At 45.7% G+C, this 27,988-nt stretch overlaps 2 protein-coding genes across 4 annotated transcripts; both read right to left on the reverse strand.

Annotated features, from left to right (window-relative positions):
• Positions 1-60: 60 nt before the first annotated feature.
• On the reverse strand, positions 61-11,466 carry maml1 (mastermind-like transcriptional coactivator 1). Of its 2 annotated transcripts, none has more exons than XM_044127151.1 (6): positions 11,121-11,466; positions 9,552-9,831; positions 4,116-5,285; positions 3,189-3,383; positions 2,834-2,960; positions 61-2,305 (listed from the first exon to the last, which is right to left on the reverse strand). In XM_044127151.1, exons 2-6 carry the CDS (start codon positions 9,822-9,824, stop codon positions 1,443-1,445), a joined length of 2,628 nt encoding a protein of 875 aa, XP_043983086.1. In that variant the 5' UTR covers positions 9,825-9,831; positions 11,121-11,466; the 3' UTR covers positions 61-1,442. The 2 variants fall into 2 exon arrangements, with proteins under 2 accessions (XP_043983086.1, XP_043983085.1); XM_044127150.1 differs by having other exon boundaries at positions 9,552-10,035.
• A 1,067-nt stretch (positions 11,467-12,533) lies between these two features.
• On the reverse strand, positions 12,534-27,734 carry canx (calnexin). 2 transcript variants are annotated; one of them, XM_044126532.1, is made up of 15 exons: positions 27,583-27,734; positions 23,228-23,443; positions 23,057-23,130; positions 21,598-21,656; positions 21,358-21,499; positions 21,206-21,287; positions 20,931-21,123; positions 19,768-19,957; positions 19,151-19,264; positions 18,920-19,076; positions 17,876-18,091; positions 17,062-17,181; positions 15,617-15,737; positions 15,460-15,536; positions 12,534-15,159 (listed from the first exon to the last, which is right to left on the reverse strand). In XM_044126532.1, exons 2-15 carry the CDS (start codon positions 23,438-23,440, stop codon positions 15,103-15,105), a joined length of 1,815 nt encoding a protein of 604 aa, XP_043982467.1. In that variant the 5' UTR covers positions 23,441-23,443; positions 27,583-27,734; the 3' UTR covers positions 12,534-15,102. The 2 variants fall into 2 exon arrangements, with proteins under 2 accessions (XP_043982467.1, XP_043982466.1); XM_044126531.1 differs by lacking the exon at positions 27,583-27,734 and adding an exon at positions 27,482-27,501.
• Between the last annotated feature and the right edge of the window lie 254 nt (positions 27,735-27,988).

The following is a 27,988-nucleotide window of genomic DNA, read 5'->3' on the forward strand; positions in this document are numbered from 1 at the left end:
AGCTGAATCACGATGATGATGATGTTCTGTTTCCAGATAAAAACCAAACCAAACCGCACATTTGTTTCTAGAGAACTATATTTACATAATACTCTTGTTTTACAGAGAACCATATCAAAAGTATAAAATACTTACAAAATTCAGCTGCAATATATAAAAATAATTTCTATCTTCTCCAGATCATTAGGAAAGGTTTACATAACAAAAATATATTTATAGACATTTACAGAGAGCCGTTTGGGCCCAGAGGCGGCAGAACCGAGCCCTGCACGGGAAACCCAAATCCAACCGGACACACGGAAACAGTACAGTAGATAATCCCACACTGTTGGGGTCAGAGGTCAGAACCGACCAGAACAGAACCAGAAACATCCAGAGGCGAAGCTGGCCGTCCAAACGCTGCGATCTGGATCAGAACCGCTTCACTTCATGACCTGAACCTGCAGCAGATTAACACATTTACTGGGTTTTTCTGCCAGATTAGATGCTGAAGGTCAGATTATAATCCACGGCCTGGCAGACCGGACTCGGGGTTCAGGCCGCATTTCCTGCAGAGCTTCATTAATGCAGAGTGATCGCCACGGAAACATCCTGAAAGGAGCAGCTTTGCATAAACAGAACCAACTGTTGTTGTTTCCATAAATTTCCCTACAGTATGAAAATGAAGCTTCAGCCTGGAGGCAGAGAGGAGGAACAAGATGGCCGCCACGGGGTGCGGGGGTGGGGGGGGGGGTCCAGTGGTTCAGTAGTACTCTCCATCAGATTTACACTCCTGGCAGAACCAGGAAGCACCAACATCCAGGAACAGGAAGTCATCCTGGGAACGGTTCCTGTAGCGCAGTGATGATGTCATCAACACACCTGGGAACCAGAGCTGGGATTGAACAGGAAGTGGATCAAACTTCTGGAGTGCCTGGTGAAAGACCCGGGTCGGGTTCTGGATGGTTCTGAGGAGTCGATGATGTCATCAGCAGGGATCAATAAATACGTCATAAAACTAATTCAGATCCAATAACTGATCAATGGGAAGGAAAATGAATGAGTTCTTCTCTCCAATCAAAACATTGGACCTGCTCTCTGATTGGTTACCAGAATGAACCAATCAGAGAGCAGAACCACAGTCTGGCTGGTTCTGCTCTCTGATTGGTTTGTCTGCTGTGACATCAGAACACCTCTGACCTCTGAACGTGAACCAGAAGGGGCGTGGCTTTGAGAACAGGAAGTGATGTAATATAAACCTTTAATGCCGTTTTCCTGTTTGTCCAGTCAAGAGCTGGAGTCCCATGATGATGGTGGTGGTTCTGGTCCGGTAAGGTTCAGAATCGCTCCACTGCTGGTCAGAGTTCAGAGGTCAGAACCAACCGACTGTCAGCCTGTAAACAAGCCGCCGCCCACTTTCCGTCAGAACCAGAACCAGAACCAGAACCGGGTCAGGACCAGGCCTATGTGTGTCCGGCCAGCAGCTCGTCCAGGTCGGCCATCCACTCCTGCGTGCTCTGGCCCTTCAGCAGCGAGTCGACCAGCTCGCTCTCGGCGGCGAAGCTTCCCGCCGCCGCGTTGTAGCCGAACGACAGCTGCTGCTGCTGCTGCCCGCCGCCGCGGCTCACCTGGTAACCTTGGTTACATGGCAGCGCCTGGCGCCCGCTGGACTGCGGCGCTCCATACGCCGCAAGGTCCGGCAGCACCGGCCCGCTTTGATTGGCTGGCTGGTGCTGAGTCTGAGCGGCCAGCGGCGCCCTCTGCTGGGCGGCCATGTTATTCTGCATCATTTGCTGGTTGAGGCCCGGCACGCCGCGGCCACCGAAAGAGCCGGAGGCCATCTTGGGGATGCGTGGCTGCTGCATGTGGAAGGCGTTGGTGGCGAAGGCGTTGGCATGCAGCGCGGCGGCGCCGGCCGGCTGCTGCTGCCAGGCGGCGCCTGCCATGGCTCCGCCCATCCCACCCGCCTGCATGCGCGCTGCGGCCAGCTGCTGCTGCTGCTTCAGCATGGCGGCGTTGGGTGGCTTCAGCAGCTGCTGCTGCGGCAGCTGCCTGTAGGGGGCGCCCATAGGGCCCAGCGGCTGGCGCTGCTGGCCGGGGTGAAGGGTCATGCCGCCGTACAGCGAGTCCACGCTGGCTCCGCCCCCTCCACAAGACGGCAGGCTGATGTCAGCCTGATTGGCCGCAGGGGGCGCGGCCACGCTGCCACCGGGCCCCGCCCCCTGCGCCATGCTCATTCCCATCATGCCCTGGTTCTGGGCGAACATGCGGGCGCCGGGGGCGGGGCTTCCCATAGAGCCCATGTTGCTGATTGGCTGAGAGGAACCTGAGAAAAAAAACGTAAAACACTCAGTTCTAAACTACAAATTGTACAGTTTCTGTAAAAAGGATCAGGAACTAAATTCTGATCCAGCCCGGTCCAGTTCTGGGAGGCTCAGTGAGGAACCAGTCAGGACCGGACAGATTCTGAAACTACCGGACCAGCAGAGACCCGGAGACCTCAGTGAGGAACCCCAACCCGTGATGTGAGTCGGCGCTCTGCAACCTGCAGCCTAGAAACTAACCGACTCAGCTGCAGAAATATTTTATTACTATTTTAAAATAAACTCTGAGCTGCGATGTTAAATCGATGCGAGTCTGTGGAGCCACAGAACCAACAGATCCTTTATTTCCCAGTCAAATGAGCTTCGATCCAGAACCGCAACAAACAGAAACAAACGGCGGCGGAGGAGGAGCTGATATCCACAAACATCAGAACAAACAACATGAAAGATAAAAGCAGCAGAATCACCAGGCCTGCTGAGAACAGGTTCTGCTGGTACCGGCCCGGCCCGGTCCGGCTGAGCGGTTCTACCTGTGAACGGTGCGACGTTCTGCTGGGAGAACGGGTTCTGGCCGGCAGCTGGACCCGCCTGGTCCTGGTACTGAGGCGGCGGTCGGGTCAGGTGTCGCTGCAGCTGCTGGTCCTGGCGCTGCTTCTCCTGCATGAATCATTTTAAAGCTTTTATTCCCCAAAATCAATTAGAAAAAATTATTTTTTCCATTTTTAATTTTCACTCATTTCAAATTTTTCTTTCTTCATTTATTTTATTTTTCTGGTCATTTGGTGGAAGTGCATCATTCCACCAGATGACCTCTGACCCCTCCAGGCTGCAGACGGTCAGTGGCGCCCCCTGCCGTCCTGCCTGAGAGCTGCAGGTGAGTCGTACCTGTTCAGCCAGCAGCTGCCTCTGCATGAACTGCTGCTGCTTCAGCGCCGCCATCGGGTCTCTCAGGAAGGCCGCGTTGCCATGGTTACCCGCCATGGCATTGGGCCCCTGCACCGCTGCCGCCATGGCGTTGTTCCCAGGGCCGGAGGTCATGGCCGGACCCGAAACGTGAGGAGAAGCAGAGAAGTTCTGATCCTGCGACAGAAAGGAGACGGATTCAGGTCCGCTGCAGCAGAACCAGAACCAGAACCAACCAGTAATAATTCTGTCCCTCACATCTGGTCACAATTTGATCTGAATTCATAAACAGAAGCTGTAAAAAAAGTCTTGTCCTCCAAGATGGCCGCCTGGGAGAAAATCAGAGGAAACAATAAAATCTTTAAAATCCAGACGGACGAGGAGGAGGGGGGGCAGGTCATGGCCCCCTTTAGCCCACTGTTGCCCCTAGCAACCAGCTGCTGACACACAGACAGCAGCCCGGCTGGTTCTGAATGAAAAGCCTCCTCCAGCCCCTCCCCCACCTGTTGCTGCTCTCTCCTGGTCAGCTAGCTGAAACACTAAATAAGGTGCTGTCCCTTTAAGAGGGTTACCACAGTTCTGATGCGGCCAAACATCAGAACTGTAAAACAAGATGGCCGCCCAGGACTACAGAAACATTTTAAAAGTCATCGCCTCGGGGGGCGCAGGGTTAAAGCACATATGGAGGCCTCGGTCCTCGGCGAGGCCGTCGCAGGTTCGATTCCCTTTGCTGCTTGTGTTCTCTCATTCCTAGCTATTAAATAAAGCCCATATAACCTTTAAAAAAAAGAACTCATCGCCAGCCCGGCACCACCACCTGGTGATGCTCCTCAATGGGCCGGAGAGAGTCGCTGTGCGTACAGCAGCCGGCCCGGAGCCACACTTTGGGCAACAAAGTGTGTGTCCTACCTGTGGGTGTGTGAGGTGCGGCCTGAAGCTCATGCTGCTCTGCTTCTGCTGCCTCAACAGGCTCAGCAGGGCCGCCTTGTCCTGGCCCTGGCCGCTGGGGGCCCTCGGGGGCCCGGGCCCCCCGGGGCCGGCCTCATAGTGCGACAGAGGGATGGTGTTCTTGTAGTTGAGGACGGTGGCGGGGCTCTGTGCAGCCGGGTGGCTCAGCGGGGGCCCGGAGGACAGGTGCGGCAGCATGGCAGGGGCCCCGGTGGGCCCCGGCAGGTAGCCTCCGGCCCCCGCCTTCGGGGAGCCCTTGGTAGGCGGGGCGGGCAGCAGCAGCTGCTTCTGGGCGGCGGGGGCGAAGTCGGAGGGGTAGAGGGCGGGGCTCTGGGAACTGTTGGCCATCTGCGTCCAGGTGGGGGCACCGTGGGGCCCCTGGCCATGGAACTTGGCCCCCGGCGGGGGCTTATGCATCTTGCCCTGGATGTGCGCCCTCTGCTGGGCAGCCAGCTGCTGCAGCTGCTGGGCGGGGGACAGGTCCTTTTGGGGGGGCAGCAGCTGCAGCGGGCGGGGGGGCGGGGCCGGGGAGGGGGCGGAGCCCGAGGCAGCCGGGGAGCCGCCGGAGAGGGGCGGGCCCCCTGCAGAGCTGGCCCTGAGGCGGGGGGAGCCGGTGCGGGAGTCTGGCTCGAAGGAGGCGGGCGCCGGCGAGAACTCGGCCTTCACGCTGGACAGGTCGGGGGGCGGAGGGGCGGGGCCGGCGGCCGGCGGGGCGGGGGCGGCCCCGGGGCCCCCTGGCGGGTCCTTGCGGTCCTCAAAGCTGTAGTTGAGGATGTCCTGGATGTCCTCGATGGGGACGGAGCAGTTCAGCTCCTCCATCAGCTCCTTCCACTCCTGCTCGTTCAGGTTCAGGTCCAGGAAGAGCCCGTTGCCCCCGGCGACAGATGGCGGCATGATGGGCAGGATGTCCTCTGGCTCCTGCTTCATCTCCTTCTGGTGGAAGTCGGGCTCTGGGTCCGGCGGCTCGGCCCTGCGTGGCCCGTTGGCAGTCCGGTCCGTCAGGCCCGGCTTGGCGTCCGGGCCGGTGCCGTTCTCCAGGCAGGCCTTCTTATTGGCCGGCAGGCCGTCGCACACGCCGTTACTCAGAGGGGAGCCGCCGCCCTCCAGCTTCCTCTTCACCACATCATGAAGCTGCAGAAACAGGCAGGGGAGGGGAGAGACGCATCATCGCAGTGGAAAGGATGAAACTATTGATCTATTGATAATAATAATAAATCTGCATTTATTGGAATTATCAGAATAATCTATGCTAAAATAATCCCTAATGTAGCCGTACTAATATTTAATGCTGCATTTTAGAAAAACGTTCAAAAATAAAATTTAATACAATAGGAAAATTACAAAATATTCAGAGCCGACCGGAGCTGGAAGGCCGCTGGATGTGAAGCGTTTGAGGAATGTGGGACATCTCAGCGCTCTGCCGGATGGATTCAGCTTCCTTTAGTTTCATCACCAGGAAGTTTTATACTTTATACTCAAAAACATTTACAGTAAAAACTGGAATACAATCACTTCAACATGAGCTTCCAAACATCAGATTTAAACAGAGGAAGCTTTTATTAGTAACGTTTCCATCAATGTTTTTAATAATTACTTTAACGTATTGGAAACTCTCTTGTGGTGGTTTTTCCGCTGCAATATTAAGTTTTTCCATGTATGTTAATGTCTGAGATTTCTGAGGTTTTAGATATTTTTCTTCCTGAACCTTTATCAGATATAAACAGAAACTATTTTGAGTTTTTATGACTTATTTTTATTAAGTCATTGGAACGTTTTATTGTTTTTTCTCGTTGGTAAATAAAGAGTCGTTTTCATATGCAGCTCCTGCTGAAACAAAGTAAAAAAGAAATCGATTCCAATCAGTTGAACCAGAGTTTAGATCTTGGTAACGAACTACTTCCTGCTCTGGCTGAGAGCGACCCGTCACGAGGACGAGGACCTGGCAGCGAGTCTCCAGGTGGATCTGATGCGTTCGCAGCACAAAATGCCACAAATGCCGTAAACAGGGCGCGGCGGCGGCCATCTTTACTGCCGTAAACAGGGCGCGGCGGCTGCCATCTTTACTGCCGTAAACAGGGCGCGGCGGCTGCCATCTTTACTGCCGTAAACAGGGCGCGGCGGCTGCCATCTTTACTGCCGTAAACAGGGCGCCACTGGGTAACGGCAACGTTCTTCTGTTGCTTCGGGGTCAGAAACCGTTGAAGCAGAAGTCTGGTTGCCGTCGGGTTGAATTAGTAGCAGAAACGACAATGCAGACAGAAAAACAGAAAAGATTTCTGTAAAATTAATCAGAACTGAGCATCAGGACCTGCTGGGTGAATGTTGCCATGGTGACCCCGTCTTTAAGGTTATCACGCCTCACAATGAGTCCAATCCAGGAGCAGAGAGCAATGAGGACGAACGATTCAGTTCAGTAGCTAACGATAAACTTCACTAACGATTCAGTTCACTAGCTAACGATTCAGTTGAGTAGCTAACGATTCACTTCACTAACGATTCAGTTCAGTAGCTAACGATTCACTTCACTAACGATTCAGTTCACTAGCTAACGATTCACTTCACTAACGATTCAGTTCACTAGCTAACGATTCAGTTCACTAGCTAACGATTCAGTTCACTAGCTAACGATTCAGTTCACTAGCTAACGATTCAGTTCACTAGCTAACGATTCAGTTCACTAGCTAACGATTCAGTTCACTAGCTAACGATTCACTAGCTAACGATTCAGTTCACTAGCTAACGATTCAGTTCACTAGCTAACGATTCAGTTCACTAGCTAACGATTCCCTTCACTAGCTAACGATTCACTTCACTAGCTAACGATTCACTTCACTAGCTAACGATTCACTTCACTAGCTAACGATTCCCTTCACTAGCTAACGATTCCCTTCACTAGCTAACGATTCCCTTCACAAGCTAACGATTCCCTTCACAAGCTAACGATTCCCTTCACAAGCTAACGATTCCCTTCACTAGCTAACGATTCACTTCACTAGCTAACGATTCACTTCACTAGCTAACGATTCCCTTCACTAGCTAACGATTCCCTTCACTAGCTAACGATTCCCTTCACTAGCTAACGATTCCCTTCACTAGCTAACGATTCCCTTCACTAGCTAACGATTCCCTTCACTAGCTAACGATTCCCTTCACTAGCTAACGATTCACTTCACTAGCTAACGATTCACTTCACTAGCTAACGATTCCCTTCACTAGCTAACGATTCCCTTCACTAGCTAACGATTCCCTTCACTAGCTAACGATTCACTTCACTAGCTAACGATTCCCTTCACTAGCTAACGATTCCCTTCACTAGCTAACGATTCCCTTCACTAGCTAACGATTCCCTTCACTAGCTAACGATTCCCTTCACTAGCTAACGATTCACTTCACTAGCTAACGATTCCCTTCACTAGCTAACGATTCCCTTCTCTATCTAACGATTCCTTCACTAGCTAACGATTCCCTTCACTAGCTAACGATTCCCTTCACTAGCTAACGATTCCCTTCACTAGCTAACGATTCCCTTCACTAGCTAACGATTCCCTTCACAAGCTAACGATTCCCTTCACAAGCTAACGATTCCCTTCACTAGCTAACGATTCACTTCACTAGCTAACGATTCACTTCACTAGCTAACGATTCACTTCACTAGCTAACGATTCACTTCACTAGCTAACGATTCCCTTCACTAGCTAACGATTCCCTTCACTAGCTAACGATTCCCTTCACTAACGATTCCTTCACTAGCTAACGATTCACTTCACTAGCTAACGATTCACTTCACTAGCTAACGATTCACTTCACTAGCTAACGATTCCCTTCACTAGCTAACGATTCCCTTCACTAGCTAACGATTCCCTTCACAAGCTAACGATTCCCTTCACTAGCTAACGATTCCCTTCACTAGCTAACGATTCCCTTCACTAGCTAACGATTCCCTTCACTAGCTAACGATTCCCTTCACTAGCTAACGATTCCCTTCACTAGCTAACGATTCCCTTCACTAGCTAACGATTCCCTTCACTAGCTAACGAGTCCCTTCACTAGCTAACGATTCCCTTCACTAGCTAACGATTCCCTTCACTAGCTAACGATTCCCTTCACTAGCTAACGATTCCCTTCACTAGCTAACGATTCCCTTCACTAGCTAACGATTCCCTTCACTAGCTAACGATTCCCTTCACTATTTAACGATTCCCTTCACTAGCTAACGATTCCCTTCACTAGCTAACGAGTCCCTTCACTAGCTAACGATTCCCTTCACTAGCTAACGATTCCCTTCACTAGCTAACGATTCCCTTCACTAGCTAACGATTCCCTTCACTAGCTAACGATTCCCTTCACTAGCTAACGATTCACTTCACTAGCTAACGATTCACTTCACTAGCTAACGATTCACTTCACTAGCTAACGATTCACTTCACTAGCTAACGATTCACTTCACTAGCTAACGATTCACTTCACTAGCTAACGATTCACTTCACTAGCTAACGATTCACTTCACTAGCAGCAGCTGTTTCTCAACTTACAGAGTTTCATTTTGGGCCAAATCAAAAATCTGACTGTTCTTAAAGGGATGGTTGTGCCACGATGTATTGCTAAAACCCATTAAACTCTTAATGAGTAGCTGTTTGTTTTACCTTTAATTAAACGTTTCTTAAATAATATTGAACATCTCCTCCAGGATTGTGCGATTGTTTTGTGGTTTTTTGCAATCAAAATCACAGATGTTGTGGTGTTAATTTATAAATATTTGTATGATATTTGCATTAATGTAACTTTTTATTAAATTTATCATAAACCCAATGTCACTGATCAATTTTGAGAAAAATCTGCAGTAAAATCAGAAACAAAATGTGGTGATCTGATGATTTTGTGTGAATTTTGCAGATTAAAAAAAATAAAACTGCAAGGACTTATTGAAGTAACCAGGAGTATAGTGAGCCTGATAAAAAGCTACGGCGGGCCAGATTTGGCCCCTGGGCCTTGAGTTTGACATGTGTGACTTGGAGTAAAATCCAGCTGCTTGGAGCTGCTTCTGGTTCAAAGTAAAAGGAGCCCTGACCAACATGGCTTAACGTTTGTTTCTGGTTTCTCAAGTTGGTGACTGTATGATGTTTTTATGACTTCATGTTTTTGTGAGGCAAAGCTCTTTAAACTGCCTCTATGGATTGATTAATTGATTGATAATCCAGCACATGACAATAATCAGAGCCAGTATGGTGTGATATCAGAGTGGTCCGGTTTCCTGTGATACAGTCAGTAGAAACCCGTCCCATCCCAGTAAGACCTTAACCCCAGATTTCCAGGAACCAGAACCGAGCTCTGCCCAGCTCTCTGAGGGTGTGATTACCTTCCCCCGTAGTTCCCCTGCAGTGTGTGGATCGGACTCACCACCTGCCGGGTTGTGTTTCGGCTCTGCTCCGCCGCCGTCCCGCTGCCCTCCACGCCGACACCCGGCGCCCGCGGGGCGTCCTGCTCCGCGGTGGGCTGCGGCTGTCGGTGCTTGCTGGCCCGCTTGGCCTTGTTCTGCAGCAGCCGCTGGTGCAGGCTGATGGTGTGCTGCCGGTCCAGCTCCAGCCGCTCCGGCGCGGCACCGTCGTAGCGGGTTTCGCAGTTGTTGTGATGCTGCCGGAAGAGCTCGATCCTCCGGCGGAGCCGCTCCATCACCGCGCTGTGTCGCGGTGTAACAAAATCCGCCATCATCAATAAAGACCTGCAGTGAACTCCCGCCTCAGGTTTCGTCCATAAAATGCAGATTATGGCTCTCTGTCACTCTGGGCGTCTATACACCCCCCTGGCCCTTTACAAAGACTCCTGTGCTGGCTCCATGGAGGCGACCTTTGTCTCTAACGGCCTTCAGTCGCAGCGGCACTCACTGCCGGAAAGGAAAAGTAAGGTTTCTGGGTAAAATACCGTTCAGCCTCCTCAGTTCAGTTGCTAAACATCAGCTCATTTAACTGGCTGAGCTACTGGAGCCTCAGTCGCTGTAATGGTATCTAAAACCTGCTGCTTTCTGGATAAAAACATCTCCAAAACAAACACCAAACTAACTCCCGACCAGCTACTGAAACTTAGCACATTCCTGCACTCCAAATCAGAGCCAAATATTCGGAAAACTCGCACAAACTCGGTGTGTTTGAGACCCGGCAACCAGCAGCCTCGGGCCGGACGCCGGGTTCTGTGTTGGAGGTGGTTTTCCACCCGCTGGGAGCGGCATTACTGCTCTCCAACTTAGCCCAAACTTTTATTTTGAGTCGGGAGTTAGCTTTGGTTAGCAAATAGGAGCTAGGAGGCTGAAGTTGGCTTCCGATTCGGAGTAAAGGACTACTTCACAGTTTTTAGGGATTCTTAGATAATCTTAATACATTACAGGTCGAAATCTAGAAGATACAGTGACCGGATCTGGACTGAATTACCACAAATAGTTTTAAACCAACAGTTTAAAACCATTTAAAGAAAAATTTACTCAACTGTGTAAACTCACCCAAATAAAACAAATCTTGACAGATAACAAAAATAGTTTTAAGTAAAATGTCTTTCAGTGTAGAAAAATTTAGTTCATACTGTCACTTCAAGACTTAAAGACAGTTGCTTTAAAGCAGGATCCAATCTAATATGATTAAAACAGCTTCAAATAGCTTATCCTCTTTTTATAAACACCAGAAATGTTTTATAAATTACACAATCTGTCTTTTAATTATTATAGGAAGGCTTTACTCAGGTTTGGTCTTTAAATGTAGTGTTAATTCTAAACTAGATGTAACAAAGTATACCAGATTCCTTTAAAACTGTGAATTAGCCTTTTATTCAATCTACCAACCGGATGCCAACTTCGCCATGGTGAGCTAACTGTGAATCAAACTTATAACATCTAAAACAATAATTTAATAGAATGGTTAAATCTACGGCTTTCGCTTTTCTAAATACTGTGTTTTAGAATGTAAGGTTTATCACACTTACTGTGAAAATGTAGTAGTCCGCTCTCCCTAAAGCATCTGTCCGGCGAACAGCAGCTGATCCTCCGCCTCCCTGTAGCCGTTAGCCGCTGTGTTATGGGTCGACGGGCCTGAAACATTTAAATAAATCTTCATACTTTAAGTGACTTCGAATCACCGCAGCGGATATTCCTCCTTCACTTTGACGGAGCCCGAGTCGGGGAGTGAGCGATTCAGAACGAGCCACAGCTCAGGCTAACCGCGTCCCTCCTCCCTGCTTCTATTGTTTCCCTGCGAACAGGCAGCTATGTCCGGCCATCTTGGAAACTTTCTCTTTTCTTCCATCAGTGAGGAATGTTCCTGCTCCCGCCTCACCGCTGACTGGCATCCGAAACAGCCAATCAAAAACGGACATCGCCTCACCACTGACGGACAGCAAAGAGTAACCAATCAGGGCGAGTATTGCCTGTCAATGTGACGAACAGCAGAGCCAATCAGAGCGCAACTGCTCTGCAACCAGCGCGTGTATTTTAAATTAAATTTACTTGTCAGACTTGAATTAGCAGAAATCTCATTAATTTTGGAAGATTTTTGAAATATTAAAACAGAAAATGTCACTATGAAATAATACTGGTTATTTATTTTATTAAAATTATATACAATTCCCAATATTCACTTTTTTTTTTATAAAGGGGCTTATTTAATTAAAAACAGTTTAAGAAGAATATTTTTTTCCTTTATAAAAATCCATTAGAATTTTCTTCTGCTCATAAACAACTTTTAAAATAAATTGTAATTATCTACATGAGAAAAATGCTACACTGAACACTTAAATACTATTTGTATTTAAGAAAAATTTATTGAGGGCGAATTGATCCAAAAATATTGATATCAATCCCAACTTGATATCAGTATCAGATCAATACTTTAGTTTCAGATTCAGTCTTTAAATTTAATTCTGTTTTTGTATCAGAGATTCTCATTTGCTCTTAAATAATATTTTTTACTTTATTAAGGAAGCTATGCACACAAATGTTTTATAATCATGTTAATATCTTAAATATTTTGTCAACACCTAAAAATTTTGTCCAAAATTTATCTTAGATTGTAACTAAATAATTTAAACAAAGAACAATAAAGATCAGAAGTTTAATTTATTAACCAAAATATGTACATATATGTATATATATATCCCTTCTGAAGCTGCTACCCCCTGACCCGACCCCGGAGAAAGCAGAAGAAAATGGATGTGTATATAAACATATATATATATATATATATATATATATATATATATACACACACACACACACACACACAAGTATTGGCATCAATATTGGTCATACTGGCCCTCCACTACTCATCAAATTAACAGTACTTTTACTCGATTACTTTTGTACTCTTTCCAGCTCTGAATAAACAAACTGCAGCCGTTGGGTTTGTTTCCATTCAGCCTTTTTTTATTCATCAAAACAAACATTTGCTTCACCGACATCAGGCCCCTCATCACAGTGTTTCATTCACAGCCAGGCTTTCTGCTGCCAGTCGCTCCAAACCGCCAGAGGAAGTCAAAACGCAGCAGATACAGTGTTCAGCTCACAGTCGGAGCGCGGTCAGCCCCCAAACTCCCCGTCCAGATCAACCCACGGACCGGCCAATCCCAGCAGGCGTTCACAAACCAGGCCGCCCACCGGGACTTGAGAAACCCCCAGCGGGAAACTGTTTGGCTGTGAACCCCCCCTCACATGATCAACCTCAAGGAAATCCTGATTTTTACATCTTTTAAAAAGAAAACAACACATTCTAAACACAAAAACAGAAGTTTGACAAAAAAAGTGAAATTAAATCATTTTTAGACATTTGCTCCATGATTTCTATATAAGCCTGAAGACTGGGGAGGACCTCAAAATATTTAAACTTCTACAAAAAAAATTGTTAGAAAACATCAGAAACTATTGTCCCTCAGAGTTTAAGCAAAAGCAAAGAGGAGTCAGAGAGGAAACGCTGTGTAAAAAAAAAAAAAAAAAAAAATCATTAAATCCAGTTTAACTGCACAGCAATAACCAATAAAACATCAGGCAGCTCAGGCTAATTCATCTGCTGCAGGTCGCATACCGACTACCGAGAGCTACTTCACAGAACTCCGCTGAAAATGATTCCTTTAAGGCACAGGAGTCAAACTCCAGTCCTCAGTCGCTGTCGTGCAACCTTTAGATGAGCCTCTGCTGCTTCACCTGAAGAGAATAATGAGGTCATTAAGGCTCTGGAGGACTGATCTACAGCAGGAAGAGGAAATGAAGCCGTTTCATTCCAGTGTTCCTGTGGCTCATCTAAAACCTGCAGGACGGAGACTGGAGGACTGGAGTTCGACACCCCTGCTTTATGGGAACAATTACAGAGCAGGACTTTATTGTTTCCGACAAATATCAGTATTTTTCTCATTTGGTTCCATTTTTATTTCAAACTGTGCAGTGATTGGATGAAACAGAGAGGTTATGTGTGACATCATGACGAAGGAAACAGGAAGCTCAGGAGCAACAATGGAGACTTCAGCACCACCTCTGGTAGTTGGCAGGACAGGACACCTGAGGTTCTGACATTTAATCACATCAAAACTTGAAATATATAATTTATTAAATATAGAACTATATGTGCCTCAATTATATGTGGGTGATTTAATTTCATAAAACTAGATTTCATGATTTAATAAATTATTTCATGTTCCTGTACTGAAGTAAAGTCAAAGGGTTTAAGGATTAAGGCAAACTGACATCTGATTGGCTCCTTCAAACAACAAGTCAACTTCTGCCCAGTTAACTGCAACTCCGAGGTCGATATTTTGGAAATAACAAATGAATTAAAATTTATTTACTACACACCCTGGAGGAGAAACTGCAGCCTCCACTTCTGTGGTTTGAAATATTGCTGATAAATTCAGCAGCGCTCACTGTGGTCCAGCAGGATCACCGCTAGCCCCGCCTGCTTGCTAACAGCGACTAACCTTCTGTGGCGAACGCATCAGCGATATCTCAGACCAAACTACACATATGGGGCGGGAGTTGCTCACCCAGAGTTTGTAGTAAGTAAAACAATTTAATTGTTAGTAAAAATCATTTCCATAATTAAAGTGAAAATTATAAACCGAGAGTCAGAGCTAGCTGGAAAGTTGTGTTTACTTGGCTGTTTGCAGCAGCCAATCAGACGTCAGGGTCGCAACTTCCAAAGTCCCGCCCACCGAGTGTGATAGGTGAAACTGACAGTTAAGTCATGATGCACTTCAGAGGATGAACGTGAAATAATAAAATACATCTAATTGAGGCACATATAATTCAATATTTAATCTTTGCTGCATTTATTTCCAATTTTTTAAAATTAATGATATATTAGTGACATTTTATCATGATTATTTCAGCAGTTATTAATTTAAAGTATAATAGAAAGGGGGCGGAGCCTCTGTGGTGCTGAGCTGGAGGAGGCAGCTGAGCCAAACGTCCAGGTGTTTCCTGTCTGACCCGGCAGACAGCGTTTCAGGGAGAAGCTAACAGAGAGCTAGCGCTCTAGCGCCGACAGGACAACAACAGACATGGAGAAAAGTCGGAGTGTTCCCAGTTTAAGCCTCCTCCAGCCGCTAAGCTCTGGCTTTATTAGGCAGCTAGCAGGCTAACACTGAAGAGCTACGGTTAGTAGTTGGTTATCTGTGGGCCAGTTGGCCAGCCACCCATCCAGTCCAGCGGGGAGACTGTCTTCCTGTCAACAGGCTGCTGATTGGAGGAGCAGACAGAACGTCGCCCCCTGCAGGTCGGAATGATGCAGGAAGTTTTAGTGAATCTCAGTTAAGCTCTAAAACAAAACGTCCAAAACCGGATCGAGCTGGAATCGTCGTCAAATTTCTGTCGGCTTCGCTGCTTTTACCGGATCCGTTCAGGCTTCATGGCCTCAGGGAGGAGGAAGAGGAGGAGGAAGACGAGGGGGAGGGAAGAAGGTGAGGAGGTCAGGCTTCAGAGCTATCAGTCCTTTCTGACCCTCCTGCTCCTGGGAGATCTCCGCAGAATATCGTCTTCTTTCTGTGGATCAGAACAAAATTACCATTTAAATTATGTCACTATAATTAGCTGGAAAATAAAGTAAGAGTTTTATAGAAACATCTTCCAGATTAAAGCCTGAAGCTAAAGTGGACCTCAGCTCAGCTAATCTGCCCAGCAACAGCTCCAGGTTGATGGTTACACTATAATTAGTGATGCTGCGGGCCAGATCCGCTTCCATTAGGCCTGGCATCAAACCAGAAGGTTTCAGACTGAATGCGGCGGTTCCTCCTGGTTTTATCACACCAGAACCCATTCAACATGAACGCAGTTCTTCCTCACCTCTTCTGTCGTAGCCGCCTTCTCTCCCTCCTCTTCCTCAGCAGCAGCCTCTTCTTCATCACTCTTGTCCTCTGCAGCTGCAGGAAAATAAACCAAACGGTTACAGAACCAGAACTGGGGGACTACCAGAACCGGGTCAGTGAGACAGCTAACCCACCTGGACTGCTCTTCGCCTCCTCAGCCTTATCCTCTTCCTCCTCATCCTCCTCTTCCTCCTTCACGTCAGGCTGAGCTTCGTCTGTCTTTTTGTATTCAGCTGCTGGAGTCTTCTTCTTCTCCTGCAGAAAAACAGATTCATGAACTCTTCATCAGGAAGAGCTATCTATAAGCCGCTCTTCATCAGCACTACAGCTACGCCACAACAAGCTAGGCTAGGAGGAAGAGGAGAAGTCACCGGCTGGAGGCGTCCGGCTCCCTTCAGCTCCTCCTGTAAGCTGGTGAGACTCAGCGAGTCCTGAGCCGACCCAGAGGAGCTCTGTGGACACCCACCATCATCATCATCATCATCATCATCACAGATCAGAAGGCCACTACAGACACGTTGCAGTGGGACGTCACAAAAAAGCTGCTTGCTAACAATGGCTAGCTTTGGTTTCAGCTGTCAACATGGCACTCTAAATCTTAAATGTGCGTCTGATATAAAAAGAAAGACAGTGCTTTGCTAGTAATTGTAAGGGAGAGGGAAGTACGTCAGCTATGCTAGCTTGACTGTGACAACCTTAACATGTAGATCTGCTGCAGAATTGAGTGTTTTGGTTCAGTTAAAAAAATAAGAAAAAACAAAGAATAAAAAATAAGGCGACCTAAACACCAACTCTGACAGATCATCAGTAGGTGTTTAGATTAGCTAATCAACCACCGCTGTGCTAGATGAGCCATTAGCAGGGGTAGCTAATAGCAGCGGGAGCTAACCTACCACAGCGAGCACTAATTAATAATCGCAAATAAACATCAAGTCTGTAAACATAAAACTGTAACCGACTGAATGTTCTGCTCTTTGTGTGGAAAATGTTTGAGTGTTTTTTGGTGCTAAATCCTGAAACATTAGTGCAGTTGTTAGTCAGTTGCCATGGCAATGGGTCTGCATGTAGCGTAGCCGACACAGAGAGAGGAAAAAAAGAATCCAGCAGTTTGAAATGATGTTTTAATGGTTTTTCCATGTTATTTTTCCCTTTGAGTGGCACTCTGCACTGGATTAACAGTCTCTTCATCTCCAGGTTTTATTTTGCTAGCGGTTCTACAGATGGAAACTAAAAGTAGAGACTATTTGCCCTCCTGCCTTGTGCACAAAATTTCTGAATGTATACAACAAGTAATGTGATGAACAATGAGATTATAAGCTCCAATTTCAGGGAAACATTTTAAATATAAACAGTAAATAAATAAAATGAAGGTGTGCTACTGCCGTGCTTCATAATCATCATCATCATCAAAGAGCTGCAGGATCCAGCCTGCTTGAAGATGATTGGTTGAATACTCGCTTGAAGCTTTGGACAAATCCTCCCACCTTTCCTTCCTTCAGAGAAGTGGAGGATCACACAGGAAGTTGGAGGTTCTGTGTGTGTGTGTGTGTGTCTGTGTGCGTGTGTGTGCGTGTGGTACCTTGCCCGTGCAGCAGAAGACGATGATGAGGACGAGAGGAAGAGCCACAGTGAGGACGTAGACAATCCAGAGCCAGGGTCGCTCCTCTGCAGCAGTTAGCATCTGGGCTGCCAAACCCGGCTGAGAACCAAACATGCATGCACTTAATTCACACACATTCCTGTCTTTATGCCTCAGCAGAGCCCGGTCTGAAGGACCCTGAAGTTTCTGCATTTATCAGCAAAACTCCAAAACCCAGTTTCATTCAAACTTCCAGAAATTCTGCAGGACTTTATGTGACCAACAGGAGAAAATTGGAAAATACCAACATGTGTTTTAGAATGGCCTACTCAAAGTCAGAGCTGAATACACCTGAGAATCTGTGACATGAAAACTGATCCGCTGGAGATCTGCAGCCAGAGTTGGTTCTACTGATCACTGCTGGATATAAAAACACGCCACACTTTTCAGATTTCTAACATCTGTAAGCAGCTTGAAAGCCATAAATAATTTTCTCTCCACTTTAAAGTTGTGTTGCTCCGTCACATAAAATGCCAATAAAACACATGAAGTGTGTGGATGCAGATTAGAAAGGTTTAAGGGTGTGTATAATTTCACAGCTTTGCTGCAGGTCAAATGAAAAAATAAGAACTAAGCCAACTGACACGTTTATTTCTGCTTCATCCAAAGTTTAAAACAACAGGAGGGACAAAAAGGAACTAAAGATTCAAGTCATGAACAAATGAATCAGTCAGTGAATGATTCGATCTGAACAATGAGAGAAGAAATCGTCCGGCAGACAATTTGTTTCCAGATTTGTTCTTCATGGACTCACCTCAGCAGCGCCCTCTGCTGCCTTCTTCAGCCCCCAGCTGTCGGCGGCCCAGCGCTCGGCCGTGTTGCGGTCGTTGGTGATGAAGAAGTTGTCGAAGAAGATGTCAGAGGTCATAGACCAGAGCTCGAGCCCCAGGGCGCTGAACGGCGTCATCTTGAATGGCTGCAGGTCCTCGAAGTAATCCGGGTTGGGAATCTTCCTCGGCTTCCAGATCCCCTGACGGAGCAGCAGATTTAATATTTCAGAAAAATATTCCATATGCGGATACTAGAACCCGAACTTAGCACAGATGTTTTAAGTGACTAGCTTTGTTGAAAAACTTCCGTTCACCATTAGTAAAAGTCAAGATGGCCGCCATGGTTAACAAGGAAAATTTATTTTTGCACTGAAATTGATCTGATTTGTGGATATTTTTTAGATATTTTTAAGATGGCCGCCATGGAAAAGTTATTTTTGAACTAAAATCACTAATTAGAGCAATGTGTTTGGTGTCAGATCATAGCCTACATACGTTGAACCGTAAAAATTTTATATTTTCTTGACCTTGACTTTCCTTGTCCAGGTGTACATTTTTCAAAATGGCTGCTGCTAACAGTTCAACGTTGGCAGAAACCAACGCTAAACTGCTAAATATGTAAAACCATTAGCAGAAGCTAATGCATAACTGGTAAATGCATAAAACTATAAGAAACTAGCACTGACCTTTGCACCACATCTTCTCCTGCCAGTTGGGGACTGGTGCGAGAATCGCTAACAGCAACGTTCTCAGTTTTTGATTTTGCTAAATATTATTACTTTATGACTAGGATGGCCAAATCCAAAAACATATGATGTGATATAAAGATCATCCAAGTCATGAAAATGGGGAGCATTTTATGGTATTAACTGGTTTAAAAAGCTCAAACACAGAAGCCATATTGAAACACGCTGATATCCACAGTTGATAGATTTTCACAGTAATATGGTGCACTAAACAACCTGGAAACACCGTCAGAACCACTTACAGGAACCGTACCGAGCCCGTCTCAGAGTATCAGAACCCACCTGGTAGTTGGGGTTGTCCACCATGGGGGGCTTCCACTTGCCCTTGTAGCTGGGGTTGTCAATCATCGGCCGCTTCCAGGGGCCGCAGCCGGGGGCGCTCTCGCAGGCGGGGTTGGGGACCTGAGGTGCCTCCCATTCTCCGTCCATGTCCTCATCCCTGCAGGAGACGGAACCGTCAGGGCTGCCAAACGGGGAGGACTGTCAGCGGTTCAGGTTGCCATGGCAACTCACCAGTCGTCGGGTTTGATGGCATCGGGGTCTCCGATGTACTCGGCCTCATCATCCAACCAGCCGTCCGGTTTCACGGCGTCTTCATCAGGAATCTGAGCAGGAGCATCCTCGTCCCTAAGAAGAGCCGTCGTCATGAGCGACGGCTAACAAAGCTAACAGCCTTCATCACGTCGCCAGGCATGATGAAGGCTTTTATGCTGGTTCACACGGCTAGCTTAGCTGATGCTAACAACCTTATTCCTGCCTGTGGGACTTTGCTTAGATCAACTTTCTTCTGCGTTGATTTTTTTTGTCTTCAGGACTCTTTCTAAGCAAAATAAATCTTACTTCCTGGTATGTCTCAGAGATCTGGACTCGGATCTTAGCTTTTCCCCATTGGAATAAGTATCATCTCTTTTATCCTGATGATACTGTGCTGCACATGTATAATTTCATGATGAACATGAAGATTGTCTATGTATTTTGTCAGGACCCATGTAGCGTCCGAACACAGAAGCAAACTAAATTATGAGCTTTAAGGACTCTGGATGAGCAAATTAACTAGATCAATTTTAGCCAATGTAACCATGATAACTGCACACAGAAGAAGAAAAGGTGAAGCAACAGCAGATTCTGACCAGTCTTCGGGTTTCAAGGCGTCAGGGTCCTGGATCTTTGGCCTCTCGTCCCAGTCCTCTGGTTTGTGGTCGTCAGGGTCCTCAATCTCAGCAGGTGGGTTCACGGGGGGCGTCATGTCCTTCAGCAAGTTGCCGCTGTTCACCACAGTCTGATCCACCAGAACCTCAAAGTTGTTGTCAGCGTTCACCACTGGGGGGAATCAGAGCACAGTTACACTCTCAGAACTGTGTGTGTGTGTGTGTGTGTGTGTGTGTGTGTGTGTACTTGTTTAGCTAGCTCGTGAGGACTCACTCTTAACCTCTGACATTGTGAGGACATTTTGCCATGTACACACATGAACATTTCACAAATTCTGAATTAAATTTAAGACCTGTATCATCACAGAACTGTACAAAAAAAAATCTACATTATTTTTATTTCAGATTGATGCACCTCTTAAATGCAATATTTTTATGTACATATCTGTTTGTGCATACCATAAATTCTGGACTACAGAGCACACCTGATTAAAAACTGCATGCTCTAATGCTTGTACTTATTTCTCTACACAAGTACAAAATCAATTTTGTACTTGTGTAGGCTGCACCGGATTTTAAGCCGCAGGTGTCCCACATTATAATATGTGATACTTAGAAAGATATTACAAATGAGGGTTTTTGAAATTGTGTTTTTGATTTGCTCTTAATTGTACAATTTCATTGGACCTCTGAGAACTACTTGGTGTGCTGTTACGAGGCAAAAAGTTTTTACTGGCATATTTAAAAAAATAAATAATAATAATAATTTTTAAAAAGTGCATTAGCTGCACCGTAATATAGGCCGCAGTATTCAAAGCGTGGAAAAAATGTAGTGGCTTATAGTCCGAAATTTATAGTAGATATTTCTTGTGTGTGTTAGCATTTTTTTATGTATTTTGTGTACTTGTGTCTATGTGTCTGAAGAAAATGAATTTGCATGAATTAAAGGCCTACAGATTCTTGTATAAGAGATACAAGAATCTGTAGGCCTTTAATAAAAGAAAATACAGATTATTGTCTATATTATTAAGAATTTAAAGTTTTACATTCAAGAATTTAAAACTTTTTAAAGGACACAAAAGCACCCGGTAAAGCAAGTCCACACAGGTGCAGTGAGAGAGGAGTGTGTGTGTAAGATGGCGTACCCAGGGTGTACAGATGTGTCTTCTTGTCGGTGAAGTAGGACCGCAGGTCGGCGTCGGGTTTTTTGGCGTGTTTCTCCTCATACTGCCCAGTTTTGGGGTTCTTGTGCCTGAAGATGAAGTGCAGCTTGTAATCTTCTCCGCACTTATCGGGACCAAACATGATGGTGTATGCCGTCTTGTCCACAAACTGGTCCTGCAGGGACAGAGGTCTCAGTGAAATTGAAACCCATTTGGACCCCCTCCGCTGCCTCTTCAGCGGTGAACCCGATACTGACCAGGTCCAGGCCAGGCGTCTCGCTCAGCAGCTTCACATAGGCGCCGCCACAGTCGATCCCGGACTGGAAGTTCACCTCGTACCTGGACACAAACACCTGTCAGTGGGTTCTGGCAGGACGGAGTAACGATTCTGGTTCTGACCGGGTCTTACTGGATGACGAGGGGCATGGAATCGAAGGTGAAAGGTCGCAGCAGTGGGGCGGAAATGGCGTGATGTTTGGCTCTGGACTTCAGGACCAAACCTTTATCGCCGGGCAGCTTAGTGTCCTTCATCTCCTCTACGGCCCATTTACCTGTCCAAACACCATCATCATCACTATCAGCCAATCAGAGAACAACGTCTCATCCAGTACAGACGATCCCATCCCGACCCAGAAACAAATGGACATACCATCGTACTTTGCGATCTCTTCATCTGCGTCATCCTTCTTCGCCTTGGACAAAACCCACCTGGAACCAGAAACAAACTGGGTCAAGGAGAGCTACTGGGTTCGGATCAGAACCAACCAGCTCCAGATCAGAATCTACAGGGTCAATTCTCTTGACCCAAACACAAGTGGTAAATGGACTGAGCTTATGTAGCTAGGCCTGTCGCGATAATCAATTAATCATACAATAAATTAAAACTATCAACCTCATTTTAATTATCGTCTCTTCCAGCCTTTTTCTCTTTCTGTTGATGACACTGAATGAAAAAAGGTTCAACTCCGCTGCTCTCCACTGACCCTCCCTTCCTCATTTCCTCAGTGTAATGTCCAGTTCACACTACACCATCTTAGAGCTGTCGGCCGATTGTCGGCCCATTTTCAAAACCTGAGATCACACATTAGCCGACAGAAATCCTAGGTAGAACGGTTCCATCGGGTTCCATCGGGTTCCATCGGGCCGTGTGGTGTCCAACAATGGGCACAAAATAATGGCTCCAAGTCCAGTGAAGTCATTTTAAAACCAGGCATTAATCAATGTTTTACTACAATCTCCCTGCAGTGCATGTGTCTCTAGTGTCAGTGTAACGTCCTGACTGAATGAAAATCATTAGAACCTTTTTATGTCACGTTAACGAAGAACAGCTGAAAAGTTACCGGGTTCATCAACTGGTACCAATTTGGCTCCAACTCCTCCCCTCATCATTTCTATATTCTTTACACCAAATGCAAAGAATATTTGCACCTACATTTTGTTCACACCTACAAAATGTAGGAGTGAACTAACGTGTAGTGTGAACTATTGCATCAGGTAGTCGATGTTCCATCTTCTCTATTTAAATCTAATGATTACTGAAGGACAATATGGTTTACAGACTTCATAATCTGAACTCTTTTGGTTGAATCCAGTATTTATTTACACTTTGGTGTTTTTATTCAAGTACATTTTTATTAATGGAGACTGAGAATCCATTTTATTTTAGTTTTTGGTTGTTTTGTTTATTTTACAGGAAATCACATGAATTATTATGCAATTTCCATTAAATCAGTGTAAAAAGGTCTTCAAACAATATTATCGTTTATCACAATAATTTTAGAAACTATTAATCACTCAGAAAAATTTGCTATCGTAACAGGCCTATATGTAGCGTTTTTCCAATCATGTGCCTCTGGCGCTTTACACCAGAGGCACATTCACCCATTCACACTCACACATTCATACACCAATACGCAGATCGGTAGGTAACTTGTGGTTAAGTGTACTGCCCAGGGGCAGGCTGACATGTGGCAAGAGGAATCGAACCTACAACATTCCGATCACAAGATGACTACTCTACCCACAGAACCTCTTCGTCTGCATCGGCTGTTGCGGTCCGGTTCAACCAACCGGATCAGAACAGAACCAGGTCAGGTGTGTACGCTCACCCGTCCAGGGTCCCCCGGTCAAACGACTCGGCGAAGAAATGTTCCCCCATCGGTTCTGGAGCCTTGTAGGTCACCTGAACAAAGAGGAACCGCACGTCCGTCAGAATCTGACTGGCTGACCTCTAGGGTACAAAACTTCGGTAACCACGGCAACAGCACTCGGCAGTTCACCTTGGGTGCAGCAGGAGCTTTAGGTGCGGGCGGGGTTTCTTCTTCCCCATCCAGCTCGTCGTTGTCCTCGGTTCCGGCCAGGTCCAGGTCCAGGTCGTCCTCCACATCCGCGTCTTCGTCCTGGTTCTGGTCCTGGGCCCGACAGGCGGGCGCCAGGCCGATGCAGAGCAGGCCCACCGCCAGCAGAATGAACAGCAGCGCCTTCTGATGCATGGTCTGCAGACAAGCACAACATGATGCAGCGCTCCGTCACCATGGAGACCACCCAGCCCCACAGGAGCGGTGGGGGTCCGTCGTTATGGAGACCAGCCGACCCCACAGGACGGGCCGCTTTAATGAGATTACACCTTGTGGGATTACTGTGCACACACACACACCGGTGTTTACAGTCATTAAGTAGGAAAGCTAAGCCCCGCCCCCTGAGGAACGACCAATGCAAAAGTGGGCGGAGCCAAAAGTCAGAGGGGCGTGGCCAAGAGTAATCCGCAGTGACTGCTTTACAAAGCTTCTGGAAAATAAGTCCAGGGTTCCATCCTTTGTTTTAACCTCAGTTTCAGTAACAGTTTTTTATGATAATTTAATTTTTATTAACCATTTTTCATTCATCTCAGTTTCACATTATTTTAGTAACAAAAGCAGATTGTTTTTTAAAATAATGGTAAGGCAAACATTTAACCCTCCTTACTTGAAAACATCTGTATAATTTCTGCTGTTAGCTATCAAAACCATGTGATTTGACAATCAGCTGGCTTGCTGTTACTATAGTTACAACAGTGAGCCGGTGAAGCTGAGTAAACAAAGTAGGATGCCACAGAAATAACCAAGCAATGTTTAAAGTAGAAATAAAAACCATTCACATTTAATCAGGTTTAACAGCAGCATGGAGGCATGTAGGATAAAAATATTAATAAAAAGAAAACAAACCAACAAAAATTAGGAATATACTTTATAGAAAATACATTTTTTTAAAAATACATGAAAATACTTTGCAGCAAACTGTTATTTCTGAGCAAAGTACATAATGCAAAATGTACAAAACCTTCTGCCAACTTAGGTACTTTAAAAATTAAAAAAAAAAAAAAGAAGAAAGAAAGAAAAGGAAATTTAGCAACTTTAATGGCGACAGCATCGATTGCTCTGCAGTAGTTCTGCCATGAGAAAAGCACTCGCTGTTCTACTGTTTCGCCACCAGGGGCGCCCCTTTATTAGCTGGAGGATTCAACTGTTCGGCCTGCAGAGGGCACCACTGAGGCGGTTTGAGGTCAAATAAAGCAGAATTAAACGAATCTGACACAGAAAATAGATGAACAGGAAGATTTATGTCAGATTACCAGAGAGTTGCACTTTAAACGTCATCAGATGGTTTTAATAACCGCTGCTGCAGAAATGGATCCGTCATCTACTGGAGGAGCCATTTGGGCCAATTCAGAACCGGTTCTGAACCACAACAAGAACCACTCCAGGTTCTGGTTCTTGAACAGAGACGTTCAGAGCAGCAGCTCGTTGCCAAGCAGAGCATGGTTTCCCTCCTGGAGGGAGGTTACCGTAGCAACCTGCTCTGTTCTGACGGCGTAAAAGCAGAACCGCCTCAGCTTCCTGTTGCCTAACAAGATTCCAGTCACACCTAATCCCAATCCAGAGTGCCCAGGAGGCGGGACTTCTCCGCTAATCTGATGTCAGAGTCGGCAGGACCTGCTCCAAACTGGGTTCTAACTGGGCTCCAACTGTTTCTGACTGGTTCCAATTGGCCCCAACTGGTCCTAATTGGGTTCTGACTGGGTCTAATTAGTTATATCTAATTGTAACTGGTTCAGACTGGGTTTTACTGGTCCTAACTGGTCCTGGGATGTTTTATCCCTGCTTACGGTCGGCAATGCTGAACTCATCCAGTCCTGATCCGATCCAGAGCTATTACAGCTGAGGCTAACGTGTCACCCAGCAGGTCCGACTGGTTCCGACCGGTTCTGACTGGTTTCTGTTTAAACAGAAACAGAGCGGCTCCCTGCAGCCGGCATGGAGGAGAAATCCAGAAAAACGGCTTTTTGTGTCCAGTAAACGTTTCCGTTTAATTCATCAAGCCTGCCTTCAAAATAAAAGCACAGCAAACTCAATCAGGACGAACTGATTCATCCTCGACCCGGTCTGGTCCAGAAGAACCATCAGGACCACAGGTTTTACTCTCATTTATGGGTAAAAATATCAACAGACATCTGATTTATGTTCTTATTAAAGCTACAAATTAATATTTAAACCCGAATCTTTGAGGTTTCACTCGTTCAACTTTCCTTCTGGTTCTGGTTCTGCTCAGTTTAAAATAAAATTATGTTCATATCACACCTCTGTTCTGCTGCAGCAAGATGTCCAAACACCAGCAGATCTGGTTCTGGACCAGCAGCAGATACCAGAATCATCAGAACCAATCAGCGGTGTCCAAAGTGTGGCGCGGGGGCCATTTGCGGCCCTTGGAATAATTTTATGTGGCCCTGACTACAGATGAAGGACGGCGTATAGTTGATGAACGTTTTATACGTTTTTAGAAAGAGATCTTCTGAAATGGAAAATGTTTGGAATAATAAAGTATTTTTTTCTTATCAGCCATGTTTGACTTTAATATCACTGAAGTTTTTTTCCATCAGATTTTTGCACCCAGTTATTAAATATAAGATAGAGAAGATTTTAGAAGAATGTTGTTAATTTAAATTAAAAACATTTTCTAAAACAAAAAAATATTTGACCAAAATAAACCCAAAACCCTTTATTAAAGAAAACATCTGGTCTGTTTTCTGCAATAAAATATTTTTGTTTGTTTAGTTAAAACTTGAGCAAAAAGTTGGTCTGAATATTTCTCATTTGCAGTTTAAAGATTAAACATGAACCTGACAAAGTTTTCCATTTACTGCGTAGATCGTCTTCCTGAGGACGGACCCAAAAGAACCAGAACCAGGAAGCAGGAAAACGGGTCAGACCAGAACCAGAAAGAGAAAAGCAGCAAACAAACCTTATTTAAACTTTATGTTGAACAAAAATAGAAAATATTTCAATTCTGCCATTTGAAACAGATCCTCCAGGTCCACTTTGTCCAGAACCAATCAGAAATCTACTGGGAGTGGGCGTATCTGTCTGCTCTCTGATTGGTCAGAAACCAGGAAGACCTCCAGCAGTGAGAGACTGAAACATTCTGGAGGAAAAACTGAAAGAAATCCTCAAACTTCGACTGGGAAAACTGGGAGACGGACCAGGATGAGAACTGGGTTGGAAAGTCCATTTTCCTGTGACCCAGTTAGAGTCTGATGATGGAGATATGGAGGTCCAAACAAAACCAGGTTTACTTACTCCTGAAACTTATACACTGGATGAATACAATATTAAAAAATGTTTCATGCAAATATCTAAAAAAAACAGCAGAAATTACTGTAAATTTTAGGATAAATATTCGGTTTTTGGGTCCATTTTTTATTGTAATAAAATAATCCTCATTTTAAAACATGTTAGATTGACGGTTTTGGGCATATTTGCTTGATTCATTTCTTAAATTTGTCTTAGTTTAGTAGTTTAATTCCCATTTTCAGTTGTAAGATGAACTGGGCTTCCTGGCTGAAGAAAATGTCTGGTACCAGTTAATTCATTCATTTATTTATTTTGACCACCAAAACCTAAAACGCTTAATAAATGCTGTTTGTTAAGCAGTGGGCAGAACTATCCTAACCTGACATTTAAATGAAGCAATGTCCTTTATTACGGGTCATAAAGTTTTACAGTGTAAACGGAGGAACATAAAACAAGCTGCTTTCATTTTAAACTTAATCTAATGATATTTTGCACCAAATTGTACTGGTTTTCAACTTTTAGGCTCCTTTATGTGAATATTGGTTAACAGAAAACAAATATTCTGTTTACTACAGAGATTTAAACTCATTGTGACCTATAGCCGCCTCTAGCTTTTTAATTTTAATTACCGTAGTTAAACTCCAGTTTAAGCCTCCTAGGTCACTGCACATCCAGCCGAGCAGCTCCGGTTTTTCTGGATGTTTCAGCCTGTTTTTAAACACCAACTCGGCTCAGAAAGCTGCTTTTTAGTCAGATTAAACCGTTTCTGGATCATTCTGGGAGTTTAGGGCGGTAAAAAGCCGACAGCGGACCAAACTAGCAGGCGATCCGGGTTCACCTGCGGTTAATTAGCCCCAGCTAGCCACTCCGCTCCGACTCACTCCCCGCTCCATGTTTACCCTCCAGAACCCACAGATAGGGCGCTACCTCCAGCATCACATCCAGAATCAACGCGCTCCTGTCCGGAAAAAGTCGCATTTTTCTGTGTTTTCCAGTAAAAATGCTAATTTATCGCTTTCTTTACTCACCTCAAGCTCCGTGATGTGACCGCCTGGGAACTAGTGAGGAGGGTCACGTGGGAGAATCACAGGGAAATCGCCGCCTTCGCTGTGTGCTGATTGGCCAGCCGGATCCAGGGTCAGACGTTTCCTGTCAAATGGCAGCCGTTCATTGGTTGCAGGAAAATCTCTGTCGGACAGCCCGTCTTAGATCGGAACCTCGTGGACGGCGATGATTGGCGCAGCTGTCAGAGGAAATGTGCGCTGATTGGCTGTAGTAAGTCTTTCGAAACCTGAGAAATGGTTTGGGCTGAGACTGAAACAGATTTTTATGGTGAAATATTATTAATCGAAAATCAATATTCAGGTTTGTTTTTAGCAACAGGAAGCCTTTATTACCGCTATGAGCTCCACGTTATAAACGGCGGCTTACAGA

Source organism: Gambusia affinis, linkage group LG09 (genome assembly GCF_019740435.1).
Source record: "Gambusia affinis linkage group LG09, SWU_Gaff_1.0, whole genome shotgun sequence".
In the NCBI taxonomy this organism is placed as follows: domain Eukaryota; kingdom Metazoa; phylum Chordata; class Actinopteri; order Cyprinodontiformes; family Poeciliidae; genus Gambusia; species Gambusia affinis.

Bases quoted from the DNA above. Each gene is read 5' to 3' on its own strand.
- maml1 (XM_044127150.1), bottom strand. From the start codon at position 9,863: ATGATGGCGGATTTTGTTACACCGCGACACAGCGCGGTGATGGAGCGG. The intron at 5,286-9,551 runs GTGAGTCCGATC...CTGTTTCTGCAG, and splicing joins GAAACACAACCCGGCAGGTG to CTTCATGATGTGGTGAAGAG. The intron at 3,384-4,115 runs GTAGGACACACA...TTTCTGTCGCAG, and splicing joins CGCACCTCACACACCCACAG to GATCAGAACTTCTCTGCTTC.
- canx (XM_044126531.1), bottom strand. The intron at 15,537-15,616 runs GTGGGTTAGCTG...ATTTTCCTGCAG, and splicing joins GGAGGCGAAGAGCAGTCCAG to CTGCAGAGGACAAGAGTGAT. The intron at 15,160-15,459 runs GTGAGGAAGAAC...TCTGATCCACAG, and splicing joins AGGCGGCTACGACAGAAGAG to AAAGAAGACGATATTCTGCG.